Raw genomic sequence first — 14,299 nt, forward strand, 5'->3', positions numbered from 1 at the left:
TTTCAGAGCCAATCTCAACTTCACAACGAAGGATATTGGACTCAAGACAACACAAATTCAACTTCATGACGAAGGGACCGCTGGTTGTCAATAAACAACTTCTCAATTTCAGAGCCAATTTCAACTTCACAGCGAAGAATATTGGACTCCAGACAACGTAAGTTCAACTTCATGACGAAGGGACCGCTGGTTGTCAACAAACAACTTCCCAATTTCAGAGCCAATTTCAACTTCACAGCGAAGGATACTGGACTCGAGACAACGCAAGTTCAATTTCACGATGAAGGGACCGCTGGTTGTCAACAAACAATTTCCCAATTTTAGAGCCAATTTTAACTTCACAGCGAAAGATATTGGACTCCAGACAACGCAAGTTCAACTTCACGACGAAGGGACCGCTGGTTGTCAACAAACAATTTCCCAATTTCAGAGCCAATTTCAACTTCACAGCGAAGGATATTGGACTCCAAACAACGCAAGTTCAACTTCACGACGAAGGGACCGCTGGTTGTCAACAAACAACTTCTCAATTTCAGAGCCAATTTCAACTTCACAACGAAGGATATTGGACTCCAGACAACGCAAGTTCAACTTCACGACGAAGGGACCGCTGGTTGTCAACAAACAACTTCCCAATTTCATAGCCAATTTCAACTTCACAGCGAAGGATATTGGACTCGAGACAATGCAAGTTCAACTTCACGACGAAGGGACCGCTGGTTGTCAACAAACAATTTCCCAATTTCGGAGCCAATTTCAACTTCACAACAAAGGATATTGGACTCGAGGCAACACAAGTTCAACTTCACAACGAAGGGACGGCTGGTTGTCAACAAACAATTTCCCGATTCCATAGCCAATTTCAACTTCACGACAGAGGATATTGGACTCGGAACAATGCTACTTACTTGGATTTCAACTTCAATACGAAGGATATCCAATTCCAGGCTCAACTTCACGATGAATGGGCCACCCGCAGTTTCAACTTCACGACGAAGGGAATCATGCACACAAGCATCATCCATCTTTAGATTGGATTTCAACTTCACGACGAATGATATCCAACTCAAAGAAGGAGTATCTGTCAACAAAGACCTTCGAGTTCGACTACGCTCAGCTCCAAGGCACATCATTTACAACATAACTCAAGGCTAGAAGGGTTATCTGCCATCAAAATTATCGAGTTCGATTCTATTCAGCTCGATGACACATTAATCGCACTACTTTCTGGTTGCAGTCGAGGTTTTCAAGTCGAGAATGGGACCTGGGTTAGCCGTGCCTTAGTGACAAGCAACCATTTTCAAGCAGCATAGCTTAAGTCAAGAAAAATCTATCTGTCAATGAAGATTTCTGAGTTCGATTCCGATCCAAGGTCTTTAAACCGATAAGAAGACCGAAGGGCAATGGGAAAACACGTGCTGATTCAAATTCCAAACTACGGCTTCAATTTCATATCATTTCAAGATGAACTCGACTTCACGATGGATGAGTCATTCGTAACTCAATTCGACAATGAGTTATTGAAACATCAGAGTCAATTTTCAACTCTACTGAACGAAAAGTGTGTCTTTTAATCTTTTCCCTATCCCCGTTACACGACTATAGGCAAAGAGGGGCAGTTGTCAACACACTTTTTCGTCCTACTAAGATTCAAACTCCTAAAAATAGGATAGAATTTTGCTAGGATTCAAACTCCTAAAAATAGGATAGAGTTCTACTATTATTTAAACTCCTAAAGATATGATCCACAAGCATTATAAATAGTCATTGTAACTCACTATTGTAACACATTCGAAAGAGGATATACGAAATACCAAGCAGAAAATTACAAGCAACTCGTAGCCATTTTTCGAAGCATTTATATTTTGAAAGGTAAAGTTTATACCTTCGCATGTTATTTTTCCTTACCCTTGTTGTGTTTTGATTCGAAAGAAAACTGAGAGAAGTGTTTTTGGCCGATGAACGGGGGCGTTTTCGAGATCTATTTTTGTAGATATAGTCCCCGAGGCTTGTGTTTTTGAAAAACTATTCAGATTTTTATAAACGGGTCGTGTGGATCCGCATGTTTTGTCTTTTTTTTCTTCGATTGGCTTTTAATTTTGACCTCTAATTCATTTTTTATTTTAATTTAACCCTTATTATTTATATATATATATATATATATATTTAATTATATTTTATTTATTTATTTATTATAATTTTTTTTATTTTTCTTTGCGTTATATTATATTATTTTCTATTATTATTATATATATATATTATATTATTATTTTTTATCTATGTTTACTTATTTACTATGTTTTTTTACTATATTTTCCTAACATTATATATATATATATATATATTCTTACTTCATTTTATTTTATATTTCTATTATTACTATTTTTTAGTTAATATTATATGTATATTTATTTTTCATTTATTTATTATTATTATTACTATTTAGTATTTTATTATATTATACATACATTTTTATAATTATATATATATATATTTATTATTTTATTTATACTATTTATTTATTTTCATTATATTTTTAGTTTCTTTGCTCTTATTATTATTTTTCTTTTTTTAAAAAAACACTTTGCCTTTTTTATTCTTTTTGTATATATATTTTATCTTCATTTATTTTATTTTATTCAATTTCATTTTTTTTTCATCCAATTATTTTATGTTTATTATTATTGGTTTCATTTATTTCCTTGGTTTACTTTTTAGTTTTGTTACTTTCTTTTATTATTATTATTTTCTTTTAAAATCTTATTTTTAAGGGTATTTCCGTAAACTCATTAAGGATAAGTAATTCGGATCAAATTTTATCTTTTAATTTAACTTGCAATTTTCTTAATCAAAAACAACTGGAAATTACGTAGTACCGAAATGACGGTTCAAGGGTGCTAATCCTTCCTTGACTGTAACCGACTCCCGAACCCGACACATCTTTGGAAAGACGCAGATCAGGTAAGAAATAGGGGGTCCGATCAACCCATTTATTTTTAAATAAATGATCAGTGGCGACTCCCAATCCACATTTTTCAAGACGGTTGTGACAATGACATGGCTAAATTGTTTTTTTTTAAAGTTCATGCTAAATTGGTTTTCTTAAAAATTCAACGGCATATTTAAATTTTAAAAGATTATTTTAAATTTTAAATATAAAAAAATAAAAAATTAAATATAAAAAATTAAAAATTAAATGATTAAAAATTTAAATAATATATATACATTAACCAGAATGATTGAAATGTTATTTAATTTTTTTTTTAGATTTTAAGTTCAAGTATTCATTGTTAAATAATTAATGATCTTTAAATATATGATATCTTTTATTAACATAGATTATTAAAAAAATAGAATATGTAATTTTTTTAATAGTATGAAATTATTAAGTGTGAAATTGTAATAAAAAAACGCCCGCAACCGGTTCCCTCCACTCAAAGTGGCGCTAAAAATCATTCACTCGCTTTCATTTGATAACAGCAGTCCAACCAAAATTTAAACCGCCAATAGAAATGGACCCGAGCCAAATTACAAAGTAGCAAAGCCATGACGTGGGGGAGTACAACAGAGAATATGGATACGATGACGTACTTGCGCGTGTGAGAACAAAGCTCCGTAATCAAAAGAAATGAATAAAAAGAAAGTGGGTGGGTTTTGGATGGTTGATTTATTTTTTCGCTTTTTTTGTTTTATTTATTTATTTATTTATGTGGAGAAGAGAAAACAACGCCCTTTCGATTCTATCAAAAATATGAACACAAAAAAGTAGAAAAATTAAGAAATATATATATTTTTTTAGAAAACAAAGACTGACTTTCAGTGAAGAAAATTTCTGAGGGGAAGCGTTTTTGCTTAGGTGACAGCTCGGTTTTGTAACGGGGAATGCGAATTCCTACGTTGAGGTGCTGCTAACGTGACAGCCGAGTGATGGTGATGGAAAGAAGATGACCGCTGAATGGAATTCTCTTTCGATGCAGGAATTCCAATGTCTCGAACAGCAGTGCCGGCGGTGACTATGGCTGAAGGATCCTCGCTTTCGCCATCGTTGAATCAAGGCCTCTCTCTGACTCTCTCTCTCTCTCTCTATCTTTTCATTTATTTACTCTGTTTTGATTATTATTTCACGTTTTTAATCATGTGAATCGCTAGTGGAATACAATTCATGTGTTTTTCTTGGTTCTTTTTTGTCCTGAATTGTCCTTTTGCTCATTTTTATGGTGAATTCTTGTTTGATAATTGTTTAAAATCAGTCCTTTTTTGGTTACGTTTTAATTAAGAAATTATATAAATTTTGAATTCTAATGATCAATCTAATTGCATTTGAATTATTGAGAAACTACGTAATTCTGCGGTGATTATGAATAAATTGTTGCAAGTTTTGGTTTGGTGACCGGGAAGAATCAGAGATTCCACGTTCTTATTTTTTCTAGTCAAATTCAAGGTTCCAGAACTTAAAATGAGATTTACAATTTCCTTTTATGATACATGTAGAAAAATATCAAGTTCTCTTCTTTTATTTTGATAGCATTAAGGTATATTTGGTTAATGCTTTTACTGCTTATCTAATGTTCGTACTCAATTCAGGTGAATTTGATCAAAACTTGTTAAAAAAGAAAACCTATTCTTTTAAGTTGTCTTTGAATAAGAGGATGTACGCTTACATGGTTTCCAGCAAATCAATTACTTCATGTTTTCTATTTCCCTTCTTGTTATTTCCTTGAAATTCCTTTCAAGTTTCAAGAGCAAATAGGAAATCTTTCTTTGTTATTATTCATTTTAAGAAAAAAATTGAAGTTGACGATCGAATATAGTGAGTTTCTCCCTGTTCACATGTATATGTCATTTATACGAAACTAGTCATCTTGTAGGAAAAAGGAGTCATGATTCTTCAATGAGCTTGATTGGTTTTTGATAGATACAGGAATGTAACTGCACTAAGGTGAGCTCCAGCAGTAAAATGCTCGAGCTCGACTTGAAGTCATTCGAAATGCTCATGCTCATTGTTGTAGAATTTGAAGTCATATTCGAAATCTCTCTTTTCAGTACTAATTAAAATAATAAAAATCTATATTAAATTGGAAAAAAAGCTTAATTAGTGAGCTATTCAAGCTAGGCATTAGGATTTTCGGACTTGGCACACTTAATAGCTTAATCCTATAATGATCAAGTTGGATCCAAATTCTTTTCGAGTCGAACCAAATAATTACAAATGTCTTGCTTATACTCTTCATAGGCATATAAGAGAATAAATGTATATATATATATATATATTTAAATTTTGGAAAATATATATTGTAAAAGATATATTTCTTCGTTTATTTGTTTTTCAATTTTTCTGCAATGATCATAGTTTATCTTCATGATTTCTTGGGGTGCTGAGTTTCGGAAGTGAAAATTTTCTCTTTGGATCTATCTTGTAAAGGAGTTGAAAAATATGTAAAGTTCTTTTGTTGAGGCCTTAGAAAAAAATAGAAATAGAAATCTTTTCCTCCAACAATTTTAGCCACTGAAGAGGCTTGAAAAGGCCAAAGGTTACATTGAGATTTCTTACTGCTTCTTGTCTAATGTTTGTTGAAGATATGTTCTCCCCATTCCAATTATTTTATTTAAATTCTCAATCATTTGCACTTTGATACTTCCTCTGTTAGAACATTGACAGAGTCTTTTAAATTTGAGAGATAAATATAAGATTTTTTAAGTTAATAGAAATTGATATTTATTGTTGAATTTTACAGTAAAATTGTTTATGAATTGGAAATTTTCCAATCCTATTGTAGTTCTTTACCACTGTTTTTCCATGTATTTTCTGAGCGTACTATTTAATGTTATTTTAGATGCTATGTGGCAAATGAACTTGAGATCCAGTGAAACGATGGAATCTAGTCCCTATCCTGAGCGGCCCGGAGAACCTGATTGTTCTTATTATATCAGGACAGGCCTTTGTAGATTTGGGGCAACATGTCGTTTTAATCATCCTCCCAACCGAGAACTGGTATAACACCATGGCTTGTATTGACAATTCTTATGGGTTCAGAGTCAACTTTTTTTTTGCGGGTGCAAAGTTGAGTTGCAGATGTTGACATTTGAACCCTAGACCTCCTGGATTCCGCCTATTAGGGCTCTTTTTCTAGCTGAACAAGTCCTGTACAGAGTTGATGCTTTTTGAGTGAGATCTTTTGGTACAATGCCGATGTGTTTAATTTTAGAGGCCTTTTATTATTGTCATTGGCATAATATTGGTAAGAAGTTGTACACAGCACACAGGTGGAGCTTTTACGCATGGATCTTTACAACTAAATAATTCTAAAACAGAAATCATTGTAGGAAATTTATAGAGTATTAGATACTCTAGCGATTAGCATGGTTTTGTATATGCATACACACTATGGTTGCTGCTAAAAAAGGAGAGGGGGATTATACTTAACATGCTACAGTGATTTCATTTAACTTTGTAATACTCATTTGAGTTTTAAATATCAATCGTCAGTTGAAGTGTTTATTTTGATTATCGAATTCCAGGCTATTGCTGCGGCAAGGATGAAAGGAGAGTTTCCAGAAAGAGTAGGACAACCTGAATGTCAGGCATGTACTTGTTCCTTGGTTTCACATGTAACAATGTTGCTGCTTTTACATGTGTGCTTTACAATTTGCCGTGTATGGTTATCATTAAGTATACTACTTTTTATGTTTCTAAAAAGGAAATTATATTAGTTGTATGTTGGTTGATTTAATCAAATTCATGGGTAAAAAAAATTTATACTAAAGTGAAGGCAGATTTTTCTCTACAAATTTAAAATGCTTTTATTGGTGAATTCTTATGGATTTTACCTTTGGATCCATTAGTTTTGCATTGCAGAATTTGTTCCCAACTATATGGATGATGCACTAGAATTAAATGAGTGTTCCTGTTAAGTTCATGAAACTAGGATTACTTCAGATTTAGGGAGAAATCCTGCTGGATGTTGAATAGAGCAAGACTCATTTTAGGTTAACGGAAAATTTATTGAAGATAATAGTATAACCAACATAGATTGTTGATGATAAAGGTTGTATGTGGTTTCTTCCTCCCTTGTCTCTGCTTTTGGCTCAAAAGGTTATTGTTCTCAAAAGCAATTCATAAAGACAGACTGAATATCGATTTGATCCTAGTATAAGAAAATAACCAAATAAAGAAACAAAGAAAATAGAAATATGCTAATAAATTGGATTGAGAAAAAGTTTACTTCTCTTCTAGTGGTTTGACTTAGCTGCAAAACTTTAATTTGAATTGTCTGCTTGACTAGGTGACTGACTTATCCCTAGTATTTGTTTTCTTCTTTTCTACTCTTCTGTTTTGGAAAGGCTATATAGCACCGAATCTTGCTTTTACTGCATTGGAAGATAAACTGCAATCTCGATAGAAGCTACTCTTTGGTTTTACTGCATCATGTCCAATTATGGGACTGTGTTTCTCATTTTCATCTACATTTAGATCCAACAACTGATATTTTGCTCTTAACTGCTCTGCAGTACTACCTGCAAACAGGAACTTGCAAATTTGGAACCACGTGCAAGTTTCACCATCCTAAAGACAAAGCTGGGATAGCTGGGAGAGTTTCCTTAAATATTTTGGGCTATCCTCTTCGTCCGGTTTGATTTAATTTTCCTTTTATTCCTTAAAACACAATTTTATAATGATACAAAATCATGTCAATATTCATGCCCTGGTTTCAGTTTTTGTTTGTCGCTTTGTCATTTTAACACAAATATTACAATTTTTTAATTGGATTAATTGAGCAAACCCGGGAATTAATGCCATCCAGATTAGATCCAATATGAAAAATGCACATATTAGTATGATAAATTAAAATTTGTATTACTTGCTACGACTCCAAGAGAACCTTTCCTCTTTTCATTTTGAGTTATGAATTTAGTTTCAACTTTAAATATGGATTCATGAAGAATACTGTTGAAGATTGGACCATTTTTAGCCTAGAAATTTTGTTTGGTTATTGGGTAAGGTTGGACCTTGTTAAGGAAAGTGTATTTATCCAATGATAGGTTTCTAACATATATATATTTTGGTTATTGGTGTTTCACAGTCTTCATGTAACTTGCTTTCCTTTTTCTTTTCCTTAATACAGAACGAGACTGAGTGTGCTTATTATCTAAGAACTGGACAATGCAAGTTCGGGAGCACTTGTAAATTTCATCATCCTCAACCAACTAATATGATGGTTTCATTGCGTGGCTCTCCTATTTATCAAACTGTCCCTTCTCCAACTACTCCTGGTCAGCAGTCATATCCAGGGGGAATTACAAATTGGTCAAGAGCATCTTTCATTCCCAGTCCCCGTTGGCAAGGTCCATCGAGTTATGCACCCTTGATTTTACCCCAAGGGATGGTATCAGTTCCAGGCTGGAATGCTTATAGCGTAAGCTTTTCCTTAGCTTCTTACTAATGCTTTGCTCATTAAGCATGCTCATTTAGTGTCATCATGTGTTTGGAAAACATTAGAGGTGACAAGTGAGGCAACTCATGGGAATTGTAATCGTCAGTATGCTAATAATTTGTGTTACAGATCTTTAGAGAAGAAGGGTTATACTGTTTCTTTGAAAATTTTAGAGCACCTCAGGACTCAAGTGCTAGCAGTCTAATTATTTTCATTTCTCCAGGGTCAACTGACATCAGCCTCTTCTTCAGAGAACCTGCAGCAGACAAATGTAAATCACCAAATCTACGGAACCTCACGCCAGAACGAATCAGCAACTGCAGGATCCCAAGCATCCTTTTCTCAGTTACGCTCTGGTTCTGTTCCTGTAGGTGTTTATGCATTGCAGAGGGAGAATGTATTTCCGGAAAGACCTGGCCAGCCCGAGTGCCAATTTTACATGAAGACCGGAGATTGTAAGTTTGGTGCAGTTTGTAGGTTTCATCACCCAAGAGAGAGAGTTCTTCCTGCCCCTGATTGTGTGTTGAGTCCTATAGGCCTTCCATTACGCCCGGTGAGTCATGTTTTCAGTGGTATTCTTTCAGTTTATTTCTGAATCTTTATCTGTTCAAATTATTATGGCTGTTTATTAGAAACCTAGTATTCATGCTACCTAAAAATGTCATTCCCTCATCTATAATCTTACATACCTTTTCTTTTAAAAACTTGGTTTCCTGATTGATTCTTTTATATTAAAAATGGATGTTGCTTTGGTACACCTGCTGGCAATTGGTCATTGTGCGACTGCAATGCATACTTTAAATTATATTAGAAGGAACTGGCATAAAAAGCATTTTCTTTTTTGCTCGGCAAAATGGAGAAAACTAGCTTTATCAGAGGATACTCTTACAGCTTGTCATGAACTTCATTGCTGACCGAACAGAAAAACATTTAGAATACAAAATCCATATTTATTTTATAAAACACATTTAGAATATTAAAATAGTATAGATTAAACTACTTAAATATATAGTACTGCTATAGTTCTTTATTCTTTTTATAAAATACAAAATCCAGATTTATTTTTCTGAACTGTTTGACAAGATAAAGTCATGAAACCGAAATTTAGTTTCTTAATTGGAACTTTCATTAGTTTTGAAATTTAAATTTTGTATGTTTCTTTTGTCTATTTTATGGTATCTACATATCCATGTCCAGCTTTTAGACTCTTCATAGCCTACTCAACTAATCTGAAATTTTGGAGGAAGGAGTCAACCTTGGATCAAATTTAAAACCAGAACCCATACGGAAGTCCATGTAACATAGGTTACAATGTTATCATCCAAATTAACTTCCTAATTTCATTCTAAATTCCCGGGCCTTTGTTTTGTTATGGTAGAGACTAGAGAGCCTTACCATGGCATCTTGTTTTGAAGCTTTAACGCTGTTCAGATTTATCTTCAGTTGTAGAATGTTATTATTTTGAATTTTCTTATTTTCGTTTTTACTAAAAAGCTTAGAATGTTTTGTTTATCCATTATCCATTTCGCACATATTCCTTCTGGTTTGAGGGTGGCTCTTCTTCTCGTCATTTTATCTTCCATGCAATAGTACCATTTATTTTATGGTGCTTGTGGTTTGTTTGCAAGAAGTGGACTATCTTCGAATATGCACTGTTGCTAGTTTTATTCTTTTGTTGCTTGATACTTTTTACAATATTGATACTGCTACTTCTGCATTCTAACAGGGTGAACCTCTATGCATATTTTATTCTCGATATGGAATTTGCAAGTTTGGTCCAAGTTGCAAGTTTAACCATCCTATGGGAATTTTCACATACAATTATTCAGCAGCATCTCCATCTGATGCCCCTGTTCGCAATTTCCCTGGGTCATCATCAGGATCTACTGGGTTAAACCTGTCATCAGAGGGGCTTGCTGAAGCAGTTTCTACAAAGACCAGACGACTCTCACTGTCCGAAAATAGACAGCTGTCTCCCAGTGATGATAATATTGACACAGAGGGATAAAAGCTGCAACAAGATATGGGCTGATTACATTTGACAATAGTTTTGGTGGATGAGGAAGAGTAATCTGTAAATTCATTTCCCATTGTTGGAGATGTACAACGTTCCTTCCAAGTTGATTTTGTTCTCTGAAAAATATGGAATTCAGCCAACAGTAGCATCTTCTGAATTTCATAATGCTGCATTGTATAAATCTGAAAATTGTCACATTTGGTAAAACCTTATGTGAACAATTCATCTGTCCCGAAGCTTGTTTTCCTTTCTGATTTTTGTGTTGTTTTATTTCACTTTATGTTGTACGAGGCTTTTTCTTTTTCCCCTTTTGTGCAGTTTTAAGCCTCTGCCTAGTTTTCTGCTGAATCTTTATGGCTTAAGATTCCTTTTTTTTTCTTCTTCTTGGACCTCAAATATGCAGGCCTTTCTAATAACAGCCTTGTTTCTTGAGGTAATAATTACTATCTGCCCTTATATTGATGGATCTTGTCAGTGTCTTTCTTAAGTTTTTCTTGCATTGAGGCTTTTTTCTTCTTGGTTGTATGTTAGAAATTGTGGTGCAGAAGCATAAATGAGTGCAAAAAGAAGTGGAAAAGCACTTTCCTATATCGTTGACACATCATTTCTTCGAAGTCTTCAGAGCTCCTGGAGATCTCACTTCATAAATTGCTAGCAGATGATGAACTTGTAAGTTACTCCCACAGAATCTCACATACTCTTTGTCCTTGCAGGAGGCTTTTTAAGATGTTTGCGAGTCTTTAGAATATTGCCAATAAAAGATTCAAGTTTCCTTGTACATATCCTTGCCAAAATCGTATCAGGTACAGTTTCAATCATGGGAAGCTGTGTTTCTGTTTCTTTTCCTTTACCCACTTTAATGGAAAAAAAGTTATGCAACATGTTGCGAATTTCACTAGTTTAAGATACAAGAAGGGTTTGCCTTTGTTTTTCTGGCCATCCACTTTGGCATAATACAAATTTTTGATGTGCCCTCATGATCCCTTGTTTCTATCTGTGTTGGAATTCATGATAGACTTGATTCAATGTGATTATATCTGTTGAATCTCTCTGGAAAGTGGGTTGCTTTGCTCTGAACTGTGACACTGTTGTTGCATAGAGATCGTGAAAAGCCGGGGGGGGGGAGGGGGTGTTGGGGAGAAACTGAATAGAGAAAAAACTCCGGATTTGGGACCTTGCATTTTCGTGCATGTATCTGTTGATGAACATGATGCTGAATAAGTTGATCAATGGTTTTATGTTGTCGTTGCTCGCTTTATCTTTCCTTGCAACTCGGGTTTCGTAGTTTTGTGCTTGAAAATAGTGTTATTGTCAATGGATTTTGGGGGCTGTTACTTTCGCATATAGTGCTCGATCTCTTAAGAATAGAAGCTAAAGTACAGCAAAAAAGGACTAGTCTTTTAAGTATCCAACCGATCCCTTTTACATTAGTGATGATCTTTTAAAGCAACAAAAGGTACAAGAAATTTAACATTTGAATTGTTTAAGCAATGGAAAATAACAACTTTTCCGAAATCATTTTTCGAAAATAATTTTTTTCATGAAACTAAAAACCCTGAATGTTCTAGGTGATTGTATAAGGTATATGGTAGTGAGTTGTGAGCAGACTGCGTGTCTGGGGATAGCAATTTGGAAGTGAGTGACTCGGCAAGTGTAATAGCTAATGCTTTGTTGGAAACCGTTGTTTCAATATTAACGCATATATATGTAAAGATCATTCGAAAGCGTTCAGCAAACAATAAATCACATTATCAAATGAGGTAAAAGATTCGACTATATTCTAAGGAAGGCTTACGCGATGAAGGCTATATCATTATTAATGTAAAAGAGCGTTGGGATAATTATAAATGTCGTCAAAGTTTAGATAATATGTCGTTCATATCATTAATTTTTTTAATTATAATATAAAATTCTGATTTTAGATTCAATGTAAACATTTAATCGTTAAGTCTTTAATAATTGAGATGTGTCAAATTGATGTTCACATATATTATAGTAGAACTTTAATTTGTATATAAATTTTAAAACATTCCCATTTTGAGCAAGAACATTTGATCAGATAGTTAAACTAGTCATTTTTGTTCCCTCATATTCTCCTAAATCATGAGTTCTACACCCGTTAGAATTATTCTACTTCTTTCCCATAGAGTTTCCTCTTCTCCTTCCCTCTATGTAGGATTATGATTAGATTTAAAATTTATAAAAAAAAATCTAAATTTTAGGCATTGAATTTTGATTTTAGATTTAATGTATACATTGAATCGTTAAACTATTAACAATCAAATGATATGTCAAATTGATGTTGACATATGTTGGATGGAGAATTTTAGTTTGTGTATATATGTTGCCACTAAACTTTAAAATACTTCAATTTTAAGACGAATAATGTATCAATTTAGTCAATATCGATCAATTATCTTTGTTATCTATCATTGTCTCTCATCATTAATTGTCACTTACAACAAGATTGATAGTAAAACGTTTGTATTTCACTTCTCTCTCTTTTCTTCGAATTGATTTTTCACGAAACTCACTTAAAATCGACAAAAAATCCATCTAAAGTTTGACATGTTAGTGCTCTAGTTTGGGATTTTCTCAAATTTTAGATGGATTTTCATCAATTTGAAGTTTCATGAAAAATAATACGGTAATAAGAAATGTGAGTGATACAAATACTTTGATACTGATCTTACTGTGAATGACTGCTAATGATAGGCAACGATTAACTAACATCGATAATTATTTGACCAACATGGCTAAATTAATACGCAAATTAAAATTTAGTGATAAAATCAATATTTAAACTAAAATTCTAAAGAAAGAATATCACATTGTTAATGATTTAACGGGCCAATATTTATATTGAATGTTAAACTAGAGTTTAATGCTAGAATTGAAATAATTGGAATTTCAATGATAAATCAATAAAAAAAAACTTAAAATTTAGTCACATTTGATGTAGTTTAACCACGAATTTGACATCTTCGAATCATTATAAGTCGGATATATTACGATCAATACAAAGTACAAACTGACGCCAAATCCAAACCTATGAAACAATTATTATTGTTTTGCTTCCAGGTAAGTCCCATGTAAGACATCATATATAACACCACCAATAACAAAAGTACTGCAAAAGAAAACAAAAATCTTCAAACCCACTGCTACAAACATGAAATTTGGTCATGGGGTCACTCCTCTTCTCCTGTTTCTCTTCTTTTCAGCTCATGTCTTCAATTACAATGAAGCTACAAGCACGACACAAGTAAGTTATCAGAAAACCCTTGCTTCGAATGCAATAGATCCCATTGCTTTCGTTCCTTTATTTTGGGGATTTAGAGTTGGGTTTCTTGATTGAAGGTAAAAGACTCTTCAGAAATGGTTCCGTTGGTGAATCAGAAGACGGTGATGAAGATGACGATGTTTAGCAGGAGAAAGCTGGGGAGTTTCCAGATATGCGCTGTTTGTACATGCTGTGGTGGAGCTCAAGGTGCTTGCTCACCATCTCAGTGTTGCTATGCAATCGATTGCGACATTCCACACACACCCTTTGGTTTCTGTTCTTTCATTCCCAAAACCTGTAATTGCTTTGGATGCCATCTCTGAAACCTTCATTTTATCTATATATTTTCTTACGTTTAAGAAAAATAATATATATATATATATATATATCTATATATATATTATATATATGTTGATTTCTGATTCAAGTTTGAAAGTGGAGATATATCACCGTTAATTTTTTAACAGGTAGCGACCAAAATGAAATCAAAACATGACGTTAGTTATGATTTTAAAACAAAAAATAGTTGGGTGATCAAATTGGAACAAAACAAGTCACTTTATTATT

At 33.4% G+C, this 14,299-nt stretch overlaps 2 protein-coding genes across 2 annotated transcripts; both read left to right on the top strand.

Annotated features, from left to right (window-relative positions):
* The first annotated feature begins 3,827 nt into the window (after positions 1–3,827).
* LOC120123161 (zinc finger CCCH domain-containing protein ZFN-like) lies at positions 3,828–10,797 on the top strand. Its single transcript, XM_039142118.1, has 7 exons — positions 3,828–4,055; positions 5,835–5,992; positions 6,520–6,582; positions 7,510–7,629; positions 8,124–8,414; positions 8,656–8,985; positions 10,159–10,797. The coding sequence occupies exons 1-7, from the start codon at positions 3,956–3,958 to the stop codon at positions 10,438–10,440; spliced, it is 1,344 nt and encodes a 447-aa protein (XP_038998049.1). The 5' UTR covers positions 3,828–3,955; the 3' UTR covers positions 10,441–10,797.
* A 2,808-nt stretch (positions 10,798–13,605) lies between these two features.
* Positions 13,606–14,079, top strand: LOC120123171. Its single transcript, XM_039142125.1, has 2 exons — positions 13,606–13,714; positions 13,810–14,079. The coding sequence occupies exons 1-2, from the start codon at positions 13,622–13,624 to the stop codon at positions 14,053–14,055; spliced, it is 339 nt and encodes a 112-aa protein (XP_038998056.1). The 5' UTR covers positions 13,606–13,621; the 3' UTR covers positions 14,056–14,079.
* Positions 14,080–14,299: the final 220 nt, after the last annotated feature.

This window comes from Hibiscus syriacus, unplaced genomic scaffold (genome assembly GCF_006381635.1).
Source record: "Hibiscus syriacus cultivar Baekdansim isolate YM2019G1 unplaced genomic scaffold, ASM638163v2 tig00001120_pilon, whole genome shotgun sequence".
In the NCBI taxonomy this organism is placed as follows: domain Eukaryota; kingdom Viridiplantae; phylum Streptophyta; class Magnoliopsida; order Malvales; family Malvaceae; genus Hibiscus; species Hibiscus syriacus.